The sequence below is a fragment of the Dama dama genome, chromosome 5 (assembly GCF_033118175.1).
Source record: "Dama dama isolate Ldn47 chromosome 5, ASM3311817v1, whole genome shotgun sequence".
Lineage (NCBI taxonomy): Eukaryota > Metazoa > Chordata > Mammalia > Artiodactyla > Cervidae > Dama > Dama dama.
This window is the reverse complement of record NC_083685.1, coordinates 57,518,480-57,540,007: the sequence shown is the minus strand read 5'-3', so window position 1 is coordinate 57,540,007 and position 21,528 is coordinate 57,518,480. Positions and strand designations below refer to the sequence as shown.

Below are 21,528 nucleotides of genomic sequence, written 5' to 3'. Positions count from 1 at the left end.
AGGTCTATACACACAAGCTGCTCTAAACCAAGGCCCAGGCGCCTCGCCTGCGCTGACTCCTGAAGGACAGGAGATGCATGCTCTCACCCAGAGTCTCCCTGACTTCCAGTTCCTCTTCCTTTCATTTCAGCAATATTTCAGTATGAAGCTATGTTTGCTACTGGGGGAAGAGCAAAGAAAAAATACTCAGACCAATTATCTACGTGTAAACAAACCTCTATGAAATTCTTATTTCTTGGGTGAGAGGCTGATGAGCCAGGTGAGAGGAGTGAGATGTGCAAAGTCTACATCTGACTCAGGTTAGAAATAGAAAGGGAAAGAGTGAGGAATATCTTCCTTAGTATTTCTTTACAGGTTTCAGTCTATTTCTATTTTAGGGAAAAGAGAAACAGGGGAGCACTGGCTCTTCCGGGAACCCTTTTCCTCGGCACACTGATAAAATTACTCCTACTTGGCAACTTGAGAGAACGACTCAAGTCTGCAGCTTCCCTTTAAGGACTCTTCCTGCTGGTTCATTTGAATTGCGAGAATCTCCTCTGAAAGAGGGGCCCAATGTTTAAACACTTTCTTTACGCACATACATTTCTTTTTGAATTAAATCATTTAAAAATCAGAATGTGTTGTAACATCCTTATATTTCAGAAGTCCTAACCCTGGGTAAAACAAACAAAAAACCTGAGCTGTTTTCACACCATCTCTTCAGGTGGATTCTAGTTTGAGGGATGAGGGGGAAGGCTCCTAGATAATTTCACTACACCTCCCTCCACCGACTCAAAAATTCCTAGTTAACTGCTGTATGTATCTTTTCCTAATCGCTCATGAGAAAAAAAAAGTCAAATTTCTGCCTTTCAAAGTATTTATGCATCTATTTCAGTTGGGGCTTCCCCAGTGGCAGGAGATGTGGGTTCAATCCCTGGGTCGGGAAGATCCCCTGGAGAAGGAAATGGAAACCCACTCCAGTATTCTTGCCTGGGAAATTCCCATGGACAGAGGAGCCTGGTGGGCTACAGTCCATGGGGTGCAAGAGCTGGACACAACTGAGCAACTAAAACCACCACCACCATTCAGTTAAAAAATGAAATAAAATCCCTTTTCTAGTCAATAGGGAAACCAAACTAAGAAAGTTTCAGGATGTACTTTTGTTTCAGGAACCAAGATGCAGGAGACATTTGTGATTCTGCCACTGGACTCAGCTTCTCTGAGTTACCAGGGCATAGGCAAAAGGAATGAAAAAGAAACAACAACAGTTAACACCGGAGACGGGGGCTGGGCTGTGGAAGGTATTCTTGTATACCCTCCAGATTTGTGAACGTTTTTAAGATTTTGAAGTATTTGAAATTCTATCACTAAGTCATCTGCATAAAGTAGTCTTGTAACCAGATGAAGGCAGATGAGGCTACGATAGGCCAAATGTTCATGGACAAAACTTTCTTTTTCACACACAAGAGAGTTCTGATAACCAAGCTGCCAGGCTGTCCACACAGACACAATGGCAAATAAGCTGACTGCAACCCAGCAGTACATAAACACCCTTTAGTTCTGAAGACTTGGAAACAGACTTCAGGTTATACTGGAGATGCCCAAGTTCTAGCCTGATGATGATAATTATTAGTTCTGTGACTGGAGAAAGTCACTTATTTCCCAGGGTCTCAATTTTCCTCACTCAGCAGAGCAAGGGGTCTGAAGGCCCAGGGCCCTTCTAGTCGTGAACTGGGCAAGTCTGCTGCTGCTGCTATTCCGGAGCATCATGGTGCCCAAGTGCCAGACCATACCTCGCTCAGGACAGTCAGCGAGGTCACCCGCGAGCAGGATGGTGGTCCAGGGCTAATGGGAGCTTAGGTCCCTAGGATCAGGTCCCACGGCCTCAATTCTCTTCTGAAAACAGGTCGGGGGGGGGGGGGGCGGTGAGGAGGGGGAGGGTGGTCAACCTGCCAGAGCAGCTGTGCCCAGGATCACAACTGTACCGAGCAGATGTCCCTCGATTCGGTGTGTGTTCGTGACCTCCTCAATAGAGACATTTCCAGGAAAGAGCGGTGGAGAGGGTAAAACTACTTAAAAGTTAATAGTATATGCAATTATGAAATAAAATTCCTGACCTCAGGATATGTCAGGGAAACTACACTGAAGAAAAGATTCTCAGGACACTTAATTGAGGTTAAATTTTAACGCAAATAGAGCCCCAAGTCCCTGAATGGGGGCACTTTATCTTGTGTGTGTATTGGTAGTGATGTGGCAGAAGGGAGGGTGTGAAGCTGGGCACTCCATATACGCTCACCGAACCCCGGGGCCAGACTCTGGGCGGGACGCGGTGGGTACAGTCACTGTCCCCGCCCACCCGGAGTTTATAACAGATCCCGAATCCTCATGGCAGATGCAGAAGCTGGCTCAGCCCAGCTCTGGGACATGTCCGAGGTCACACAGCTGCTAAGCGGAGGGCCAGGGTTTGAATCAATGTCTGCTTATAATAACCACCAGATGACTGTACTCAGTACTGTAAGACTGGAAAGAGATTGTGTATTTAACATTCTCTTTTCATTCTTCTGCTTAGTTTTTGGAGAGAACATCTTTTTAAAAGTTAAGATGATTTTTGTCTAAAGAGAGCAACTTTGTAGTATTTGCTTCCCTGGTGGCTCAGACGGTAAAACGTCTGCCTGCAACGTGGGAGACTGGGGTTCGATCCCTGGGTCGGGAAAATCCCCTGGAGAAGGAAATGGCAACCCCCTCCATTACCCTTGTCTGGAAAATCCCACGGACGGAAGAGCCTGGTAGGCTACAGTCCATGGGGTCGCACAGAGTCAGACACGACTGAGCAACTTTACTTCCTTTCACTCTGTACTATTTACTTTTGAGGAATGTATCAATTACTCTTTTTTTTATTAATTTATTTTAATTGGAGGCTAACTACTTTACAATATTATGGTGGGCTTTGCCATACATCGACATGAATCAGCCACAGGTGTACACGTGTCCCTCCATCCCCATCCCATCCCTCTGGGTCGTGCCAGTGCACTGACTCTGAGTGATCTGTTTCATACATCAAACTTGGACTGGCAGTCTATTTCACGTATGGTAATATACATGTTTCAATGCTATTCTCTCAAATCATCCCACCCTCGGCTTCTCCCAGAGTCCAAAAGTCTGTTCTTTACATCTGTGTCTCTTTTGCTGTCTTGCACATAGGGTTGTCATTACCATCTTTCTAAATTCCATATATATGCATTAATATACTGTATTGGTGTTTTTCTTTCTGACTTAGTTCACTCTGTATAATAGGCTCCAGTTTCATCTACGTCATTAGAACTGAGTCAGTCTTGAGGACACATACATGAACAGAAGATGAACATGTGAATAAAACTTAAATATAAACAAAGAAATGAACTGTATTCAATAAAAGTATCTGCAAAAAAAGGTTAAATTTACTTAACACCTTATTGATCAGACACATAACAGGCATTAAGTTTCTGCAAAAATTCTCCAGTCAATAATGTGTTTAAAAGGGCCTAAATTGAAATCAACTTCTGAGAACCCAATTTCCTAAGTAATAGGGGATTCCCTCTTTCCAAACACCAAAGGGGATCCCCTAGAAACATCTTATCTGCAAGATGTGCGCCCACAGGATGTCCTCTAAGACTCAGACACAGGCTCCAACCCACCCTCTGGGTCACTCTCTCCCCCTGCTCCTCACCCAGCCACCCCAGGCTGCCAGCAGTTTCCACCTGCTGGTTGTATGCTCCTGCACTTTTGCTCACTTGATATACTTCCAAATCTCAGGTTCGGTGTCATTTCCTTTAGGGTATCTTTCCTGTTCTTTCTACCCACCCCCAGAAGAAATGAATTTCTCTTTTCTTTGTGGCCCACTGCAGCTTAGGCTATCATGGCATCAGCAACATTTTACTGCTAATTTGACTTTACGTCACTCAGACAATCAGCCCCTTCGAGGGGAGAATTGAGTTTTTTTCTTCTGCATCATCCAGCGCCTGGTATATAACAGGTCACTAATAAATTTTTTTTCAATTAATTTATGTTTGTGAATTATATTACTATTTTTGGATTGGCTATTATAAGCTGACTAATATAGACCTTGCTCGAAGCATAGTCCTCAATTAGGAAGACACTTGTTTTGAGGCAGATTCCTCTACCTCACCGCCCACAACAGATGAGACCTTCTGGTGTCTGAGTGAACGCAGCCTGGGTGGGGAAGGTGAGCGGTTACCGTATTTATTGGCAATGCAGCCCCACGCTTCCTGTCCTGTCTCTAACTAGCTGTGGAACTTGGACTGCAATTTTCTCACCTTGTTAGATGTCTAAGCAGCATCCCTTCCACCTCTAAAACCCGACACAGCAAGTCTCAATCCTCAGGTATGAAGATTAAGTTAGAATGATACAGAGAAGACCAGCATAGCTGTATACTAAGCTGACAAGAAAATTCAGTGTCCAGGTTTTTTGGTCAGAAGGCTTAGAGCCACAGAAAAAGCAATGGCTTCAGATCAAGAAGCCCAGGGTCCTGGCAGGGTGAATTCAGATGCAGGAGCCTCCGTTTCCCCGCAGGGCTAGAGACCCTGTTCTGGGAGGCCAACTGTGGCCGGCTCCTCTCTCCAGTTCCTCTTCCATCCTTACCCCAGGTTCCTTTCCTCTGCCCAATATTTATTTGCTTAAGTCCCACAGAAGGAAGGTGCTATGTTATCAGAGACTTCATAGCTTGTTAGAGATAAAAAAAAAAAAGTCAGGGTGTCAGCTTAAAATATCGGGAGAGGAAAAGGTCCTTCATAAGGTTCACAGGAAGTTTAAAAGGAGTTAGAAGCAGGCTTTAGCTTTGGACTTCTGGATGGAAGTCTTGTTCAGTTACTTAGGAGCCAACTGATGGGGAATTTACTCTTTACACCTATTTCTTACTAGTAAAATGGGAACATGAGTACTTCTCACAAGTTTCTTTGTATTTCATCATTTATATTTTGCTGACTTATGTCAGGTGCTGTACCAAATGTTAACTAATCTATGCTGGGAAAGATTGAGGGCAAGAGGAGAAGGGGGAGGCAAAGGATGAGACGGCTGGATGGCATCACTGACTCAATGGACATGAGTTTGAGCAAACTCCAGGAGATGGTGAAGGACAGGGAAGCCTGGCGTGCTGCAGTCCATGGGGTCGCAGAGAGTCAGACACAATTTATCGACTGCAGAACAGTAACAATCCTCATGACAACTCTGATCGAGGGTGAATACTGAGGTAGAGACTACCTCACTTGCCCACGAATACAACCAGGCAGCAGTGGAGACAGGTGTCCCCTGATATTACACAGGTCAGTTTTAACAAGTTCCTGGGCTCTGGTCAGACCCAGCCTAGTGGGCCTAAGCATCTATTGGCTGCTACTGATATGGACGGAAATGGTCATTCCCCAGGTGTCACGCCAGGCAGTCATTTGTCATTGCAGCAGCCTGCAATTAGTTCTCATTCTGAGATCAAATTTGATTCTGTTAAATATATTCCAGGAAACAGACACTTGTTATCTAATGATGAAGACCGACTGATGCAAACTAAATACCAATAAAACCTTCAGAAACATCTGAAGCACAGGTGTAGACCCTCAATTTATCATTTTTTGTTTAGTCGCTCAGTTGTGTCCGACTCTTTTTGACCCCATGGACTACAGCACGCCAGGCTTCCCTGTCCTTCACCATCGCCTGGAGCTTGCTCAAACTCATGTCCACCGAGTCGGTGATGCCATCCAACCATCTCATCCTCTGTCATTCCCTTCTTCTCCTGCCCTCAATCTTTCCCAGCATCAGGGTCTTCTCCAATGAATCAACTCTTTCCAACAGGTGGCCAAAGTATCTGAGTTCAGCATGAGTTCTTCTAATGAATACTCAGGGTTGTTTCCTTTAGAATTGACTGATTTGATCTCCTATCAATCCCAAACTCAACCTGCTGGTGCACATATGTATTTTAGATTAAATCCTCTGCTACTGAAAATTTTGGATCCCTTTCTCCTTTGTCAAAGAAAGAAAACTAAGTGTGGGGAATGACTCCTTTGGGGAAGCAGTAGTGTGGTGAGTGGCAGCATGGATTTTGTGGTTAGACTTTAACTACGAAGTAGAAGTTTGAATGCCGCCTCTCCCCTTAAAGCCACGTGACACAAATAGCAGCTCAGAGGCCCAGCTGCTTAGCATCTCTCTGTACCTCTTATAGCTGAGGTCAGGAGGAAATGAGCATGCACATGAATCCATGAGCATGGTGTCTGGCACATAAAAAGTAGCTATTTTAATTTTTATTGCTACTGTTATTAATACCATAAATATTCCCTTGGAGTAACATAGATCTGAACTGCACAGATCCACAATCATGGATTTTTTTTTTTTTCACTAAATATGTACTACATGATCTTCAGGTGGTTGAAACCCAGGATGCAAAACCGTGGATACGGAGGGCTGACTTTAAATTCATACATGGATTTTCCACAGTTTGGAGGGCTCTAAACTCGAAGTTGTTCATTAATCAACTGTAGTATAGTTTTCTGAAGATGTGTTTGGTGAAAACTTAACATTACGAATTTTGTTCTTATTCTGAAGAAGATGGGCATAGAAGTTATGCTCTTTGTATCACTGTTTCAGCCACATTTAATGTTCCCAAGAGTGCAGAAAGCCTGTTCACGTGCATGATTCAATCCTCAGCATGACCTTGGAAGGTAGATATTATCACTCCTCATTTCACAGGTTAGCAAACACAAGCTCAAAGCAGAGAAGGAACCAGCCCACGGTCAAAAATACCAAGTGCCAAATTTTAGTCCAAGCCTTCTGACCCGAGCTTCTGCCCCACCACATTTTAACCCTACAACGACAGAGAAGCATCTCCTTTAATAGTTCCCATTTGTCCTGAATTTCCTAGAGAACTCCACATCTACCAGTCAGCATTCTACTGTCAGCAACAACCCTCCTCTCTCATTTACTGTTGTTTAGTGACTGAGTCATGTCCGACGCTTTGCGACCCCATGGACTATAGCCTGCCAGGCTCTGTCCATGAGATTTCCCAGGCAGGAATACTGGAGCAGGTTGCCACTTCCTCCCCGAGGAGATCTTCCTGACCCAGGGATCGAACCTGCATCTCCTGCATTGGCAGGCGGATTCTTTACCACAAGTCACCTGGGAAGCCCTCCCCCTCATTCATTATCAGCTTGGATCCCTGTTTTTATCCTCCAGTGGCTGATAATTCATTTCTGACCTTAATCATCTTGTTGGTCCTACTATCTGCTTTAGACAGGAACAGCCCCTTCAAGCTGACCTGAGTCCTTAGGACATGCTCCCATCAGTTTTCTCTCTGAAAAATAACTCATTTTAACATCAGCTGTTCTTTTTCCTATTGAAGAGCTGTAGTCAGATGTCTCAAAAGCACTCGCACACAGCTCTTTCCTAACTTAACCACTGTACCTAAATACCTGCCCGGAAACCAACACGACATTGTAAAGCAATTTCCCCACAATTTAAAAAATAAATTTTAAAAATGTTTTCTTTAAAACAAACAAACAAACAAAAAAAACCCGTCCAGTACAGCACCATACCCTGGAGACACTTTTTACATGCTTGAAGAAACAATACTATCACAGAAAACATTCCTGCTGAGTCTGCTACAGAGCTAGCTAGATGGAATTATAGGGAAACACACAGGAAAAAACATATAAGACAATTAATTTCACTCTGTTGTCCTATATATGTTTACCTTCAGTTTACAAGAAGCTGCCCAAATAATACTCAAAGAGGCACAGTCTCTCCTTTTGCCGTTTCCTGACTGAAGATCCCACCCAGGCAAGTGGGCAGGTGGGCAGGTGATGTATGACCATATGAGCCACACTCTTAACTCAGATAAGGAAGGCTGCTTGGTGAGAGAGCAGGGAGCGGAGAACAGCAGCATCTCTGAGAGCTGCTTTGGAAATGACGTCATGATGTAGTAGGATGGACACCTCATCTTTCATTGTAAGGTCTGCTAAATGGATTCCAGAGCATAAAAACAAGCATTTAAAGAATGGGGTGGGGGCAGAGGGCAGAATTTCCGTGGTGGGAAGACTGCGCTTCCAATGCAAGGAATGGGTTTGAGGGCTTCTCAGGTGGCGCTAGTGGTAAAAAACCCACCTGTCAATGCAGGAGACATAAGAGATGCGGGTTTGATCCCTGGAGGAAGGCATGGCAACCCACTCCAGTATTCTTGCCTGGAGAATCCCATGGACAGAGGAGCCTGGTGGACTACAGTCCATAGGGTTGCAAAGGGTTGGACATGACTAAAGCGACTTAGCATGCACATAGGGAACTAAGATCCCACATGCCCACTGGTGAGGTCAAAAATAAATAAATAATTTAAAAAAATTTTTTAATTAAAAAAAAAGTCTACTCCTCATATAGCTAATAAATCAAAGCTTACTAATTTTGGAAACTAGATTCTCTCAAAAAATAAAAGAAAAATAAAGAAATAACCAGGGGAGAAAAATGCCAAACAGTCCTTTGTGGATCTCAATCTCTATTTAAACAAAGTCTGTTTCCAGATTTCTTTCTTTCTCAGAGAGGTTAACATTACTTCTAGTGGTACAACCCATGTGGCCTATACCAGTATCACGAAGAGCAAACTGAATGCAATGAATGTTAAAGGGCAGGCTTCGGTGCTGAAGGTCACGACAATGGAGAATTCAGTTGAGGGCGCTGGTAATTCAGAAGGTGAAACGGGTTAAGGGGCCGTTTCAGGCCCTGAACACATCTTCACCCACAGGGAAGAACTGCTGTTGGCATCGTGAGTGCCTAGACCAGCCTAAACGCAGGGCAAACGAGACTGCAGCCTTTCAAACCAGTCCTGAGACCAGCATCTAACAATGCCAAGCTAGCAAATTAACAAAATTTGTTTTTTAGTTTTCCTATTCTCCAGGCCCTCTTGAGATTTTTAACACAATAGTCAGGGTAGCTTCCAGCTGCCAGAAGTCCCTCAGCCCTGCTCTGTAAACCTCCACTCTTTCCTTCCCTACCTCCTCCTCAAACAAATCTCGTTTTTACAAATATCAGGGCTGAGGTCTGATGATCTGGCTAACTCAGGGTTGTCAGGCATGAGGCTGGGTCATTTGAGAGAGTACTGCATTTCAAAGTAGAAAAAGACAAGGAGATGAGACAGTTCCGGGAGACAGACATGTCCAGTCTTTTCTTTAAGCTTTGAACAGCTAATACCAAGGAGGCTGAAAGTAAAACCAAGAGAATCAGACTGAGATCATTACAAAAGCCAACCTTCCTTCCTTCCCTTCTCTCTCTCCCCTTTCAAGTGTCCATCCAGAGCCTAAGGCACTACACCAACCCAGGGCAAGTCACCTGCAGCGTCCCCACCACAACCACACGAAACACTCCCAGACCCACAAGAAATTGCTGCTTCAAGAGGAGCCACATGTGGGAATCAAAAGCCCCAGCACACAACTCACAGGTCTCAATGTTAGTTCACCCCAAGCTAATCTTGGAAGTTATTAGCCAGGCTTTTCCTTTTGATTGAAAACATTACTACCTCACAATTGCAATCAGTGAACTGCTTCATTACAAGTGTTTCTCTGTGGTTTTCAAAACTGCTTTTCCATCAGCCATGGTTCTTTGCGTGTGTGCTTGCGTTTTAATAGCTGCTGGCTGGCCAGTTTTCCTACAGCCTTATGGACTGTAGGAACAGCCATGCAACGGCGATGAACCTTAAGTGAATCCAAAAGGTCTGAAAATATCTTCTCTAGTCCACCTAACTGTTGCAGAGACAGAAAAGGAATGAAGTAGAGGATAATGGTCAGGAAAACAAAAGTATGAGCAAGATCCTTCGTATAATCTGTGGATCACAGTCTTAAAATTTCAAGTTGGGAAAGATCTGGCAATAAAAAAAACTCTACCCAGAAACAAGTCACATAATAATTATCTAGATATCTGCTTCAACTTATGTAGTTTATGTACTTTTCTATGTACAAATAATACATAGTAACTGCGAAAACTTACCATGAGTTCATCCATTCATAAATAGCACAAAACCAGTGCCCCAAATCATGCACTAAGAACAGCTGCTCAAGGAAAGAAGAAAAGAGCAAAATAATAAGCTTCATATTTTGTCTTGGATTTAAGATAAAGGAATCCACTAAGAGATCTGGGTATAAAATCCCACGCACAATTACATTACTTCATCTGTTTCTAATAAAACTGCAGATGACAGTGATGAATTATCAGACACAAGCCAAATGCCAATGACAATATAGGGGGAAAAAGTTTACCATCTAAAGTCCATGTCCACTTGGCTGTGCCTTGAGCTTGGACGGAAGCAGAAGTAGTAGCGAAATGCTTTTGCAAAACAAAACTTCCACGTGGATGGGAGAATAGAGCCCTGAGTGGACGATGGAAAAGGAACTGCAGTCTGAGGACACCGTTCTTGCCCCAAGGACCCCCTCCAGCAGGAAATCTCTGCAGACTGCCTCAGTGGCTCTAACCCACCACCCACCCTCAGGCACAAATGCTCTACAACCTTCAGAGCATTTTTCCTTCATCTCAGGGTCAAACACACCTCTCTCCCACACCAAAGGCAGGAGCCAACCATCCAGCCCAGGACCACACACACACAGGAACTCTGCACGGCACTACATCTGTATCACTACATCTGTATCAAGTGATTCCTGGACACACATGTGCTGATCTTCCTTAGTCTTGACCTTCCTTGTGAAGTTTTTTTTCCCCTGGCCTACTTTATTAGTAATACTTTCTACTTTACTCTAAGTCTCCTTGTAAACTGATTTAAATCCTTTGTACAATGAAATATACAGATACACATTAAGACGTATATCTGAACCACCACACAGACTGGAACACAACGTCCAACGCATTAGAGTCAGGCGAGCTGAGTTCTGCGGCCACTCTCAGGCCTGTAAGCGTTGGTTGTGTCCCCCATACACACTTGTATCACTCAATTTAGCACACGGCTGTACTCACGTGCCTGTCTTTCCTGTGTGTGTGTTAGCCACTCATTCGTGTCTGACCCTTTGCGACCCACAGACTGTAGCCCTCCAGGCTCCTCTTCCCGTGGAATTCTCCAGGCAAGGATACTGAAGCGGGTTGCCATTCTCTTCTCCAGGGCCCGGGGGATTGAACCTGGCTCTCCTGCACTGCCGGCAGATTCCTTACTGTCTTTCTGGAGCAGACTCAGTTCCTGGGCAGTTGTACACGAATTGTAGATGTTTGAGTGAAAAGAAATTTTCTTCTTTTTTATATGGACCATCTTAAAGGTCTTTATTGAATTTGTTACAATATTGCTTCTATTTTATTTGGTTTTTTTTTTTCATGGGGTGTGATGGTTAATTTTGTGTGTTACCTTGACTGGGCTAAAGGATGATCAGAGAACTGGTGAAACAGTACTTCTTGCTGTGTCTTTGAGGGTGTCTCCAGAGGACAGAAGCATTTGAAATGACAGACTGAGTCAGGGAGATCACCCTTGCCAATGTGAGTGGACTGCACCGAAATGCTGATTGCCAACAAAAGCCTGGAGCATCTGTTTTCTCCTGCCCTTGGACACTAGTGTTCCTGGTTCCCAGGCCTTTGGACTAAGGCTGGGATTGCACTACCAGCCTGCCTGGTTGCTCAGCTTGCAGACAGCGGATTGTGGGACTTCTCGGCCTGCACGCTCATGTGAGCCAGCTTCCATAATAAATCTATAATAGATATTAAGACTTCTTTTTAAACTTATTAAAATCTATTTGGAGGGGGGCATGCCATTCAGCCTGTGGGATCTTAGGTTCCCCGACCAGGGACTGAACCCAGGCCCTCAGCACCAAGAACTGAATCCTAACCACTGGACCACCAGGGAAGCACCAACAGTAGACTTTTAGTAGGATAATTAATAAATTTTTAAATTTAATAGGGTCTTATAAATACATAGGATCCATATCTATCCTATTGGTTCTGATTCTCTGGAGAACACTGACTATAATACACAGGTCATAAAGTTTTAATTTTTATAGTTGATTTGTTGATGGTTAATCCCAAATCTTCACAACGCTTCTAACTGCTGTATCTTGGTATCTGGCTTACAGCCTCAGTTACCAGACTCCAAAATATCCACATTACTCAGATAAACTTGGAGGAAAAGGCAATACTTCCCTCCCACCCTTCCCCATCCTCCAAATGGATATACTAATACAAGACTGTAAAAAAAAGACACTTTAATTACATAGAGGTTTTTGTCATCATTGGCTCAAGAAAAACCACATTTACAACGTGAAGGAACACATTAAAATTTTTGATTCTATTTTTGAACATTAATGTTATTAAATCTTGAGCCTTCAGTATACTCTGTGTGACAAAATGAAAGTTCTCACAGTGCACCTCAGCTGCCTGCCAGACACAACGGTCTGTCTTGAGGAGGGGCACTCAGGTGACTGATTCGAGACTAGCTGCTGCTTTCAGGGATCACCATTTTTAGATTCAGATAATGGCAGGTTCACATGCAGCTGTGAGAAATAGCAGAGAAATCCTGCCTACCCTGTGCCCAGTATCCTCCAATGGTAACATCCTGCAAAACTAGAACAGGCAGTCATGCCACGGACACAGATACAGCCGAGACACAGAGCACTTCGGTCCACCCGAGGGTCCCTCCCCCACGCTGCCTTCTACAGCCACGCACACTCCCCTTCAGACCCCAGTAACCACCGACTTGTTGTCCATTTCTAAGATTTTAAGGCAAAATTTACGGAGCTAGGAACCACCCGCTGACTGAGGCAGCCAAAGGGGCAAAAGATGCATTCAGTCCACAGGTGAAGAAGATTTCAGGTGAATTCTGAAGAGGATTTCAGGTGAATTTTAAACAGCTGGGAGCTATGATGCTGAAAATGAAAGGAACACTAGGAAGTGAACACCAGGGTGTTACTTTAGAGATCAGAATCAAAATTGAAATGTCAGAATTTCAAGCTCAGATTCAATATGGCCTTTGAAGTTCAAAGTACGGAAGATAATTCTCAGGAACCATGTGAAAAACATTAAAAAAAAAGAAAAAAATGACAGGAAATCTCCACGAAGGCATTTTAATGGCAGCAGATAGCGACGGAATGGCTTCTCACCTCACAGCCAGACGACTGACTTCATCACATCAGCATTTTCTTTGGTCAAGAAAAAGAAGACCGCCATTTAACCCAACCACTAATAAGTAGCCTGGACTCTAAAGACTACCAAAAGTCCAAGTAAACAGTCACCTGTTACCTCATCAGCAGGGTCTTAGTCTTCAGAAGCTGCAAGAACTTCCTCTTTCCTATAACTGTCCACACACTTGCAGACAAGTCTTATTGCTTTCTATCAATACTTTTCCCAAAGATGCATGTTTCACTAATGGCCAAGTTACTCTGGACCTTGGTACTACCTCTGGTAAGTACTTACAAAAAAAGAACAAAAGAAATTAGTCGCTCAGTTGTGTTGGACTCTTTGTGACACCATGGACTACCAGCCCGCCAGACTCCTCTGTCCATGGGATTCTCCAAGGCAAGAATACTGCAGTGGGTTGCCATGCTCTCCTCCAGGGGATCTTCCTGACCCAGGGACTGAACCCGGGTCTCCTGCAATGCAGGTGGATTCTTTATTGTCTGAGCCACCAGGGAAGCCCAAAAGAAAGGTTCTTGCCTCTCACATTCTATCCCATTGTTTTTGGGGGTTTTTTAAATTTATTTATTTTTTATTGAAGGATAATTGCTTTCCAGAATTTTGCTATTTTTCTGTCAAGTGAAGTGAAGTGGCTCAGTCGTGTCCGACTCTCTGCGACTCCATGGACTCTGTAGGACTCTGTAGCCTACCAGGCTTCTCCATCCATGTGATTTTCCAGGCAAGAATACTGGAGTGGGTTGCCATTTCCTTCTCCAGGAGATCCTCCCGACCCAGGGATTGAACCCGGGTCTCTCGCATTGTAGGCAGACACTTTACCGTCTGAGCCACCAGGGAAGTCAAACCACAACATAAATCAGCCATAGGTAAATCCCATTGTTAACTGTGATGAGTACAAATGTTTCTATAACTTTTGGTTTCCTGCCCCCTGCACTACAATTTTTAGACTCTTTTGTGTCTAAAAAAATCAAAACAAATGGCATAGGTTAAAGAAAAACAGCAGTTACTTAAATCTATTAAAATTATTTTTGGTCAAAGAAACAGAGATAGTAAGATACCCAAAAGAACAACTAGAAAATGTCTACTGGATCAAATAACAAAGCATTCCCTTCTCCCCCTCTACTCTCCCACCCCCTTAGAGACACATTGCATCAGAATGCTAATCTCAATAAATATCAGCAGGAAGGGACATTCTGGAGAGAGCAAGTCAATTTTATACCCGTAACAAGATGCAACTTTCTAAATAAAGAGGGATTTCAAACTCTAACTCATTAGCATCTCTTTTCAATAAGAGACCTCATCTTGTCAACTGGACTTGATGACTTGCCTGGAAACCAGTGGTTCTCACACTCTGAGCCTGAATCAGGATCACCTGGAGAGCCTGTCCAAACACAGACTCCTGGCCCCATCCCCAGAGTCTGATTCAGTAGGTCTGTGCAAGGATCTAAAAATATGCATTTCAAGCAAGTTCCCAGGTGATGCCAACGCTGCTAGTCTGGGGACCACACACTTTGAAAACCCACTGCTGTAAACCTTCCAGACACTTGCAGTTTCTCCTGGATTTTCCTCCTGAGGTCTCAACAGGGGCTTTGGCAGAAAACAACAAATTTGGGAGACCTAACTTATGGTTCAACTGCTAAATTGCTCTTTGAAATACTGTATCTGAGGTAAACCAGTTCAAAGGTAAAAACAAAGTTCAAAGGAATGCAGTGATGAGCGGTGCCTCTGCAGCGTAGAACTCCCCCTTGTTTCCCAGTTCACACAACAGCCACGAGTGTGCCCTGCCGCATGCCTGTGTAACTGGGAGTGTGCGGGGCTGAGGCCCCCCAGGCACTTTATTTAGTGGAGCTTCCCCCCACTCAAAGTGCAGGCAGTGCTTCATGGTGGTCTCTGAGAAAGTCCATTTGTTCTCAATCCTCTTCACAGTATGAAAAACATAAGGAAAATCCTGACATGTTCAAATTCACCAAATCTTGGCCTCACAGTTTTTGAGAACTGGCCTACACATGGCTCCCCAGATTCTTGGCTAAAGGGGAGGATGAAGTGATATCCGTGGAGTCTCAAAATGCCTTATTTTGGCTGGTTTTCCAACTCCTACCTGTCAAGCCTTTTACACGTAAATTAGTGCTCACTTCGGCAGCACATATATTAAAATTACATGTAAATTATTCAGTTCAGTTCAGTCGCTCAGTTGTGTCCAACTCCTTGCAACCCCATGAACCGCAGCACGCCAGGCCTCCCTGTCTATCACCAACTCCCGGAGTCCACCCAAACCCATGTCCATTGAGTTGGTGATGCCATCCAACCATCTCATCCTCTGTTGTCCCCTTCTCCTCCTGCCCTCAATCTTTCCCAGCATCAGGGTCTTTAAATTATTAAGAGTAACAAAATCATTTCTGTATTAACTTTTAATGTTTTAATATTCATCTAACTCCGACAGTAATGGCAATGAAATGAAACAACAGGGAAGATAATGGTCAGAGGGTACAAACAAACCAAAAACTCATCTCTCAAGAAAAAAAAAAAATGGCCAAACAGAGAAATTAAAAGCAGTTTTTGCCTTTAACATCAGAAATGTATTGAATTGTGCTCACTATTAAAAGTAAAGATGTTAATTATACACATGATTCCTGCCATCTTGGAGCTTGATTTACTATCTTGCAAGGAAGACCAACAAAATGGTAAATAAAAGTGTGTCTTATGTAAGAGTGAATGAGGCAAAGAAGGAGAAGAAATGAGGTGCATAGGAGGAGTGCATCCAAGTGTTCCCATGTGACTCAACCACACGAAGCGTGTGTGTGCTCAGTCAGCTCAGCTCATTGTGACCCCATGGACTGTAGCCCATTAGGACCCTCTGTCCATGGGATTCTCTAGGCAAGAAGAATACTAGAGCCAGTTGCCATTTCCTTCTCTGTGGGGTCTTCCCAACACAGGGATCAAACCTGCATCTCTTGCATCTCCAGCACTGACAGGCGGGTTCTTTACCACTTGCATCACCAGGGAAGTACATCAAAGAAGCAAGGTGGGAAAAGAAGCTGGCAAGGTAGGTGGGGACCAGAACACAAAGCTGTGTGTAAGGGAATGGGAAGCAGGAAGGTTACATGGCTAGAGCGTGCATCCTGAAAGAACACTCTCTGCAGTGCACGCGTCCCCCTGCAGGGGGCGCCAGTCAGGAGGCAAGTGCCACTGCACAGGATGAGCTGTCAGGATGGAGGGAGAGGGCTGGAGAAAACCGATCCACAATGTTTCCTCAATACAGTTCTTAGCTGTCTGACACACAGGTCACTTAATTTATAGGGACCTCAGTTTCACCGTTTGTAAAGTGGGATTAGAATCTTCCCTCTCTGTACCTCTTAAAGTTACTATGGGAATCAAAAAGCCATGTACCTGAATGACCCTATTGTATATATTATACATTAAAATTTACATCACGGTGGGTATAACAAGCAGTAAAAGAATGTCTATATTAGAACAAGGAGAATTCATCAAGCTTGTTGGAAAAAATTAAGTACAGTTCTAGCCATGAACAACTGTAACAAAATGTAACTTTTAAAAGGATACAATAAAACCTGGTTATCTAGAAATACTGATAAATCTAAGAAAAGATGTGCAAGAACTTTCATGGAGAAAACTTAAAAACGTAGATAAATTTAGAAAAATATTGTGCTCAAGAGCAGAACTATGTCAATCCTTCCCCAAATGAAATCAATGAAATTCTAATAAACCTCCTAAGGATTTTTCACAGGCCTTGACAAGATAACCCTAAAGTGTGTAACACTGAAATCACAAAACCATGATGTTGAATGAATACAGCAAGTTGTAAAAGGATACTCTAATATCACTATACAATACCTTTAAATACACAACATACTGTCTGTTGAATGACATACATACTGTCAAGGATTCATACATATAAAACAAAAGTAAAAAGCATGCCTGGCAATGATGTTCATCAAATCTAACCAGCAAATTCAGAACAGTAGTTACTGAAGGCAACTGGGTGGTGGATACAAAGATGTTTATTATTCCCTTTTTAAATGTCATAAATATTAGTAACCATATTTAGAAACCATAAGAAATCAGAATGCCTTTTATTTTACAACCAGGTTATTATGGGATATAGCATAGTTTCCAAACACCAATCCAATAGCTCCCATCAACACTACCTGGAGTACATGTTAAACACGGAGCAGAAAAAAAAAAAACACGGATAACTGGGCTCTGCCAGAATCAGAATTTCTGGAAGGCAGCCACATGAATCTAACACACAGCCTCATTTGGGAACCCCTCATAACCATTAGCTATTAATAACTAATCCATCAACAAATTTGATTCCAATCTGACACTGAGATATTTAAGTGCCTGAGATTGCCTAATCACTTTCCAACTGATGCCACTGTCTAGAATGTGGACTCTAATTTAAGTCAAAACCAAGTAAATGTTAAAAGTATTTCCTTTATTATGCTTCCTCCACCCCCTCCAAGGTCACACATGTAAAAACTAGGAGTATCTCATATAAAGTAATAGTATCAAATGATTCCACAGCAGAACATAATTCCTTCATATCCTCCACAGGGAGTATGCCATAGCAAAAATCTACTGGAGATGATAAAAAGTGCTACTTTTAAGGATAAAGTGATATAAGTCACTGGCTACCACCCTCAAGTATGTAGACAGCAACACCATGCTTCTCTCCTGATTTTCCTTCCTTGCAATAAAATCATAGGTAACTCTGTCTCAAGAAATGCATAGAACCAAAGGGAAACATAAAGAATAAATTTAGCAAGAAAACAATTTATGAAAAGGTAGAGGTATCAACAATACCTCCATGACAGTTTTCACAGCCCTGCTCCTAAGAATCTTGCCTGGAGAATCCCAGGGACAGCGGAGCCTGGTGGGCTGCCGTCTGTGGGGTCGCACAGAGTCGGACACGACTGAAGCGACTTAGCAGCAGCAGCAGCTCCTAAGAAATAAAGTTAACTAGAGACTGTGCTGTTAGAACGTGTGACCCTTTCAAGGACTGACAGACATGACTTTTCCCCTAATACTTAAAAATTAAAACAACAACAAAAAAACATGGAAAGGGAAGATTTTGAGAAATAACACAAATCTGCTAAATGCATCTACAGGAAAGGACTCACTTACCAGGGCTTTCTACGCGCTTATAGTGGTAGGGGTTGATGCACACCTCCTTCTGCTTGGAGCCGAAAGGAAACTCGCAGCATTCCAGGGGTTTCAGTTCATGGTGGCTCTGCAGGTCGGGCCAGCGCCACACGCGGCAGTAGATGACATGCGGCAGCCCCTTCCGGTGGGAGACCTGCAGCCTGCCATCCAGGGAGCGGGGAATGGTGACGCAGTTACTGGGCTGGCCCGGGCAGCTCAAGGCCTTTTCCAGTTCCTCCATGGCACCCTTCTTTTTCTTCAGTTTTTTCACCAGGGCATCAACGGCTTTCTCTGCCCACTTTTCTTCCTCATCACCCTGTTTCCAGCCAAGAAGTCTCTTCACAGCTGGACTTGTGAAGGAAAATAAACTTGTCACGTTCATGATGGTGCTGCGCACAACTCCTTGTGGAGGGAGAAATACAGACGTCCCCAAATGTGAAAGGACAGAGAAAGAGGCTTCACTTTATCTACATAAGATTCTCCTTAGCTTCTTCGTGCCGAGGTCCTGAAAAGTAGAAATGACCATTCCTGGTGTTTCCAAAAGGAACCCAAAGTGAGCACCTAGAAAAGAAAAAAAGGGGGAAAAGATGGTTAAAATCGTCTCTACCACAAAATCACAATTTATTAAACAATTTCCATGGGCCAGGTACTATTTTAAGTGCTTTTATGTATTACAGTATGCTATGGACTGAATTATGCAAGCCCCCCCCCCCCCACCCCGCCCAAACTCATATTGAAGCCTCAGTGTGACTATATTTGGAGATGGAACCTGGAGCCTTCAAGGAAGTAATTCAGGTCAAATGTGGTCATGAGGGTGGGGTCCTAACCTGAGAGGATTAGTGGCCTCATAAGAAGAAGGGAGAGATTTCTCCCCTGCCCTACGTGTGCACCCACTGAGGAAAGGCCACCTGCAGACACAGAGAGAAGGCTGCTGCCTACAAGCCTGGAAGATGGCTCTCACCAGAAACCACCCTGGCTGGACCCTTCATCTTGGACTTCACAGACTCCAGAACTGTAAGAAATACATTTCCATTGTTTAAGCCACTCCGTCAGTGGTATTCTGTTATGGCAGCAGACTAGCACAGTATTTAATCCTTTAAATAATTATTTCCACTAGGTAATACAATCACTGCAATTTTATAGATGAATAAACTGAGATGCAATTTAAAAAGAAGTATGCTACTGTTTATATGAGTTATGAGGTAGAAGCAATATACCCCTTAGTGCAAAAAAAGTTCAAGTTCTCAACAGATACTGTGATATTTTATATTTAGGGTCACTCATGGGCTCCAAAATATTTATTTCGAAACACACCTCAATCAACAAAAATTAAAAGCAACAGGAAAAACTAAAAACACAACAGTCTTAGCATTTGTTTTTGGTTTGCTCAATTATCTCATGCTAAAAGAAAAGGTAGTTATATTTATACTAGATAAATGTAGCAACATTTTAGGGTCTTTATTCAGTAAATAAATCTATGCCTTTGGACTGTTAGGCAATTAAGGTAGGAAATTCACTCCCTGCTTCTTCAAATATGCTTTTTACTGACGTGAAATGAATGAAGCACATGAACACATACTGTACCAAATACTTTAGTCAAGTTGTTTCATTTAAACCTTCCAGTTACTCTTCACTAGATAAAAACGCAAATGGTTAAAAAGATTAAAGATGATAACTCTGCACCAACTCCAGCTAAGATTGACTAGCAGGTATCAAAACAATCTCCTCCCCAAAACAACTATAAAAGTTGAATAAAACACAAATAAATAAATCGAGGTGGGGGGGAAGCCCAACTTTTTAAAGGTATCAATAAGCAATCAAAGTACTAAGGACATCAGGGGCCACATCTGGAAAGACGTGAAAAATGATGAAGTGATAAGCTGAACAATCTTCACTGCTTTTCTTCTCAAGGCATTTGCCAAAGCTATGTTGTAAGAAGCCAAGACGAAAGAAGCTAAAGGACCAAGCAGAGATTTCAGGAGTCTCATGGTGTTGAGGAGAACCACCCCCCACCAAAAAAAAAAAAACAGCATTGAGGGCCCGCCAAGGAGAAACTCTGGTGAACATACCAGGTTTTCCGTTGAGACCCTTGAAAAAGTATGCCCTAGTGCACGGGCTAAACTGAAATGGACAGTGTTTAGAAACACAGCCTAGAATCTTAATGCTAGACTAGATCAAGATGAAAGGAAAGGAGGAGAGAAAAACTGTGAGAGAGGATGTATGTATATTGAAAGTTACTGGCCAAAGACTTTCCAAAACTGCCAACAGACATCTAAGCCACAGATTCATGAAGCCCTACAAATCCCAAGAAGGAGAAATAGAAAGAAATACACAAGTTTTAATGTGTCATATCATGGTATAATTGCTGAAAACCTACAACAAAAATCTTTAAAAAGACACAATACTTTCAAATGAGTTCAATAAGAATAACAGCTGACATTTCAACAGGAACAATGAAAACAAAACGATAGTAAAATAATATCTTTAGCATGCCAAATGCAATAAATAGCTGGTAACTCAGAACACTACACTTGGTGGGAAAAAATCATTCAAAAATGACTGTGAAATAAAAATGCTTTATAACAAACAAAATCTGAAATAACTGGCTTCCAGGAGGAATTCTCAAGCACAAGGGAAAGGCAAGAAACTGCAGGAAAGAATGAAGAGTTCCATAAGGGTACTGACTTTACAAAACAATTACAGGAATATCTCGTGGTGTTTAAAATACAGAGTTAAAATGCATAACAAAAAAGCAGAAGGGATAAATGAATTCAGAGTTCTAAGGTCCTTATACTACCCAGGCCATGCTAAAGCATTAAATTATTATTGATATAAATTATGAATTCATGTCATAATAAAGCAACCACTGAAAGAATAATTTAAAAGTGATAAAAAGGTAATAGAGGAGTTAAAAATGAAATTCTATTTAAAAATATGATTAACCAAAAAAACTTCAGAACAAAAAGGAGTACATAATAGGTGAGTCAAATAGAAAACAGTAAGATTCAGATAGAATCCTCAAAGTCTCGAGAATTACTTACAAATCAAGAGACTAAATAAGCCAAATGAAAACATAGAGTGTACTTACAAGAGACACACATCAAATATAAGGACAGAGAAAAGTTGAAAGAAAAAGAATGGAAAGAACTGTACTGTGCATATTCTAACCAAAAAAGTTCACATAGCTATAAATCAGACAAAAGAGACTTCAAAGAAGTATCACCAAGGATAAAAGAGGGACATTTCATAATG

General features: G+C 42.6%; 1 protein-coding gene across 4 annotated transcripts in view; it reads right to left on the bottom strand.

The window, feature by feature from the left end:
* Window positions 1-21,528, bottom strand: part of SMAD1 (SMAD family member 1) — an 80,963-nt gene that overhangs the window by 27,916 nt on the left and 31,519 nt on the right. For all 4 annotated transcript variants that reach the window (XM_061142427.1, XM_061142429.1, XM_061142426.1 and 1 more), the window contains exon 2: window positions 18,259-18,837. In XM_061142427.1, coding sequence (XP_060998410.1) covers window positions 18,259-18,658 — 400 coding nt within the window. In that variant the 5' untranslated portion in view covers window positions 18,659-18,837. The remainder of the gene's footprint in view (window positions 1-18,258; window positions 18,838-21,528) is intronic.